The sequence below is a fragment of the Alligator sinensis genome, unplaced genomic scaffold (assembly GCF_000455745.1).
Source record: "Alligator sinensis unplaced genomic scaffold, ASM45574v1 scaffold651_1, whole genome shotgun sequence".
In the NCBI taxonomy this organism is placed as follows: Eukaryota; Metazoa; Chordata; order Crocodylia; family Alligatoridae; genus Alligator; species Alligator sinensis.
The window spans coordinates 967,015-972,372 of record NW_005842014.1 but is presented as its reverse complement, the minus strand read 5'-3'; the positions used below and the strand labels follow the sequence as shown (position 1 = coordinate 972,372).

At 42.7% G+C, this 5,358-nt stretch overlaps 1 protein-coding gene across 1 annotated transcript in view; it reads right to left on the bottom strand.

Moving 5' to 3' along the window:
* The window catches only part of TG (thyroglobulin), a 209,880-nt gene that overhangs the window by 105,906 nt on the left and 98,616 nt on the right, over nucleotides 1-5,358 (bottom strand). The window contains exon 34 of the mRNA XM_006021995.3: nucleotides 3,595-3,660. Coding sequence (XP_006022057.1) covers nucleotides 3,595-3,660 — 66 coding nt within the window. The remainder of the gene's footprint in view (nucleotides 1-3,594; nucleotides 3,661-5,358) is intronic.

Sequence of the window (5,358 nt, the reverse complement as noted above, 5' to 3'; positions counted from 1 at the left end):
TATGGATGCAAGCCAGCATTTTGGTTGCTTTACTAGCCGCAGCATCACATTGCAGACTCATTTTCATTTTGTGGTCAATGATGACCCCCAAGTCTCTTTCTTTAATAGTGCTAGCCAGTGTAGCACTGCCAAGCCTATAAGCATGCTGCAGGTTTTTGCTCCCAAGGTGGAGAACCTTGCATTTTCAGTGTTAAACACCAGCAGGTTCTCATCCGCCCATTTGCTGAGCCTGTCCAGGTCAGCCTGGATCACCCTCCTGTCTTCTGGTGTGGATGCTTTGCCCCAAAGTTTGGTGTCATCGGTGAACTTGGCCAGTCTGCTTCTGACTCCAATGTCCACATCATTAATGAAGATGTTGAACAATATGGGTCCAAGGACAGAGCCTTGGGGGACCCCATGGGTCACAGGGCACCATGACGATTGACTTCCGTCTATTACCACCCTCTGGGTCCGACCACGGAGCCCATTTGTCAGCCAGGGGATCGTGGTGGACCCAAGGCCACAGCTGGCCAGTTTCACCAAGAAGTGATCATGGGATACGAGATCGAAGGCTTTTTTGAAGTCAAGATATATGACATCAATCTCCTCTCCCTTATCCAGGTGATAGGTCAAGTGAATGTGAAGAATTTGCTGTGGAATTCTTTCCCTCCAAAGAGTTTTGCTTTCAGGGCACATACTAATGAAAATCAAATCTTTACAGCTGTACATTTCTGAAGGATTTCAGCACTTCCAGGTTGCTGTCTTCATAAGAGTTTCAAGTCATGGAGCTGCGCTTTTGGTTGTATCTGTGTTGGTCTAAGGACATCGGCAGGCAAGGTTCTTTGGGTAGATGTGATATCTTTTATTAGACAAACTGAGTAGTTGGAAAAAAGTTCTTAGCAAGCATTCGGGTGCAGTCGCTCTTTTTCAGGTATAGGGAGTCTCTTCCTTGGAGTCTCAGACCAGCAGAGACTATACCTATGCCTGACGAAGGGTGACTGTGCCTGAACGCTTGCTAAGAACTTATTTTCCAACTACTCAGTCGGTCCAATAAAAGATATCACATCTACCCAAAGAACCTTGCCTGCCTCAAGTCATGGAGGCATTTAACCGTACCTTTGCAAATGAAAGGCTCTCTTGAAAGTTTGGAAAACAGCACTGATAGAAAGGACATCCAAGAAGTGGAAATCACTGATTATAAGGCCACAATTATTATGGAATTAAATTAACTTCTTTATAGGTGAGTTCTAGATGCTCAGAAAAGGAAGAGAACGTGTAAAATAAAACTCTTCCTCTTGGAGGATTTTCATGGGGAAAGACAGTTTTGCAAAGGGATGGAATTTGCCAATCTGAATCTTTATCCACCAGAAACACTTGCTAGATCATTTCGGTATTTCACCAGTCATTTCTTTGTACGTCTTTCCTCTTGTTATATTGCAGAGATATGAATCAGTCAAAACCTACATCTGCACAGACCTTTCAACCAAGTTTAATTCACATATAGTTAATGTTAACAATGACAAAACCCCTAAGCTAACAAACTGCATTAAATCTTTGCAAAGTGCTTCTTTCATCATATTAATTTATTCTCAGGAGATGACTCACTATTACTATCCCCTTTTCCCAGATCGAGAAATGGAAGCAAAGAGGTGAAGTGCCTTGTCAAAGCCCACACCGAGCAAACTCCACCCCACAACTCAGTCCATTAACAGTACTGCCTTTCACAGGTTGAATGTAATTTGTCATTTGTAGATTTACTATGATATAGCTCACTAGATTCTTTCCAGGTATATACAAAGTTGACCATGCATCCATTTACCATATTTTCTCATATTCAGTGCTCCCCTAAAATTCAGCTGTGGGTATTGGGGGGGCGGGGTGTATTATAAATGAGGAAAGATGATAACAGCAATTTTTGCTTGCACCAGGAAAACAAATGTAATGCTTCTAACCTGTCCTGTCTGAACTGCCGCCACTGTGTATGCTCTGCCCATCCCGACCCTGGTTACTCTTAGAGAAACAGCAACTGGGAACTGTTTTGGAGTTCCCAGCATGACAATACTGCCGGAGCATGACTGCACAGGGGTGGGGGGCAATTCCAGAGCCCCTCCTAACTTGACACCCAGGATCTGTGCCCCTAGTTATGCTACTGCTCACAAACATTATTTCACTTACTTAAAAATAACAACGGCTTCTCATAACCTAAATGGAAAGACCTCACGATGGAAACGGATTATACCCTGGCAAATTATATCACATCAGTAATAACTGAAACATAATACGCAATATTTATGCATCTTCCGACTCATTCAAAAATATTATTTTTTTGTAATAATTTTTCCACTCTCACAGGAAACCACAGAAGAAGAACTAAAGAGTACGGACATATGAACAATTTACTGCAGGGCAAAAAGGAGCGGGGATTTACCATGCACAAGCAGCTCAGTAATATCTACCCACATGCATGCTTTTGCCTCACTTTTTGAAGGTTAACCCATGGCACCTTGGTCTTTTCTCACTGAGAGCTAATTTACTACTACAGTTTAGTTTCCATTTACTGTGGGATATGAGCATGCACATGGGCAATTAGCAAAGAGCAGCAGATGCATTCTAATTTACCACTGTCTTTTTGTCTCTTAGTAACAACTAGTTCATCTTTCCAGGCCTAACTATTGGAGGATTTGATTTACCAACATCCTACTCCAGTTTTAAACTAGTATAAGTTCACTGATTTCAAAAGGGATTTTTAAGAAGCTGTCTTTTTAAACACAAAGTGTTATATGAAAAGGACAGGTTTACAAATTTCAGCTTTGCATCCCTGTTACAATTGTTTTCACTCGTTACATACTACTATATATCACCGGATACCTTGTTTGATTCCCCTTGTTTGGCAAAAGCCTTCAGCACAGTAACATAGTGATTCTTAATGGTTTGTCTAATCTGAAATTCTGCCATCATCAAAACCAGGTGCATGACAGGAAGATGAAGTAAACTCCATACCGGACAATAATAAAATAACTTGCCCATAGAGGCTGTCTTCTCAGACTCATCATTCAGTGCTTGGCTTATGCACCAACCATGAATATTTACAGCCTTTTGAAGTCCTAACTGTGGGTGTCCCTGTCACACTTACACTTGCTAATTTCTTCTTGAATCTCACGTGCACTTGTTAATTTCTTCTTGAAACTTACTAAATTCTTGGTCTCAATGACACATGTGACAATGAGTTTGAGAGGTTAATCATGCCATATAGTTACCAGGGTGACAGAAGTGTATTCCATGAAAGGATACAGGATGAAGAAATTACTTGCTTTCCTAGTACAGAGTAAGGAAAGAGAACATAACCATACCCTTATCCAAAGGGTCTTTGTGAAGTCCAATAAAAATAAAGGTGTTATTGCTTTTTGATTTTGCCTAATACAATAGAATCATAGAAAATAAGGTTTGGAAGGGACCTCAGGAGGTCATCTAGTTCAACCCCCCAGCTTGAAGCAGGACCATCCCCGCCTATATCATCCCAGCCAAGGCTTTGTCTAGCTGGGTCTTAAAAACCTCCAAGGATGGAGAGTCCACCAGCTCTCTGGGTAAAAACATGAGATATACGAAGACACTTACCAGACTCTAGTCGTAGAGGTAAAAGAACAGGTGGGCACACACTGGGGATGGCTCTCTTCAGGTTGGCTAAAGAAAAATAGACATAACTTGTTATAACAATGTAGATTAGACAGTTTTAAAACCAAATCAATCACCTCTGTATTTCTGGTGATAGGACACCAACATACCAAATGCAGCTGAGATGTCTGTATTTGCACTCCAAACATTGTCTGGAGGGAACAGAGGTCATTTGCTCCAACAACTATTTGCCCCAATTTCAGGTTTTGCACATAATCCCCATTTCTATTCAAATATTTGTTATTTGTATGCATAATCAATGCAAACACTTTTCAGTGAATAGTTATTTAAGAACTGTTCACTGCAGGTAATGCATTCTCCATCATGAACTTTCAGATGAATAATCTTTTGTGTTTTAATGAATGAAACTTAGTATTTGCTAATATTTTCCCAAACACCAAGAATGTACCTGTTACAGGCAACCTACTTACAGGCAACAAATGAGATGATCTGACAAAATTACCTGAAGCTCCTGCTGTTGTTTTTATTCATGAAGATATTTATGAAAGGTTTGTCCTTTATTTTTTTTTTTTGGACAATTTAAAGTGGGAACCCAGCAAGAGGCACTTTCTACAAAACCAAATCAGAGGTGCCGCCTCATGATAAAGAGAAGACAAGTTTATTGGCTGCTTCCCTCTTCTTTGTAACACTCATGTACTAGGCAGAACAAAAAGCCCTGGAGTGAGGATAATGCTGAGTGCTTTGGAAACTCCTACCTCTTTCAACAACTGGGCTAGGGTCAGACATTCAAAAAGCCTGAGCCTGAAGTGATTCAATCTTTGCAGGTTAGTCTAACCTGGCTAGGCTAAATCAGTTTGTAACTGCACAGACATCCCAGACATGCAGGCACATGCTTGCAGTGGTTCAGGCTAGAAGCCGGGGGGGCACTCGAACAGCCCTCCTGTCCCTTCTACAGTGCTGAGCTGAGGGGTGTGTGGCCAGGCCCTGGAAGAAAGCTATGGGGTGTCTCCCCCCGCCCCAACCAGCCCAGCAGGGAATGTTTATCACCCCTAACTCAGTGTTTATTACCCCTTTAAGAAAACAGAGGGACATTACCTGTTGATTCTGCCTTTGTCCCACGTGCCACAGCATGGACGTAGCCAGCACGTGGTCTGCTAGCTAATGCTGAGGTGTCTGTGAGGAATGGGGAGATGCCTGCTTAGCAGAGAGTACAGAGGGGAGGGGGGAAGAGCTGAAGCCAAGCAGATGCCTGCAGAGACTGCCAGAGCTGCAGCCAGGGAGCAGAAGGGAGGGGCCAGCACTACTGTGGAGCAGAGAGCCCCGCCCAGCCCAGCCCAGAGAGTATGCTGGGATGCTGGGGGATTCTGACTTAACTTAAACCAGGAAAGGGTCTGGGACAGACATTGCATAAACTGGTTTGACCCAAATCAGTTAAGTCTGATACTGCATTCAACCAGGTTTAACTCTAACTGGCTCCAGCCGTTCTCAAACTGGTTTACATGTACGGAACATCTGTTCTGTTACAGGTTTAAAGCAGTAAAACTGGGTTGATCACTTAAACCAGGTTATGTGTAATGTCTGTTCCAAGCCCTGAAGTGCAATCACATTAGCAGGTACATCAGGCCTTGTTACACATTATGCTGTGAGCTGCACAAATGTTGATAGGTGTTAGTACTAGCTTGAATTTGGAGCCACTGCACGTTCAGGCCAGCAGGGGTCTGGAGGATTAAAAAGTAAGAACCACCG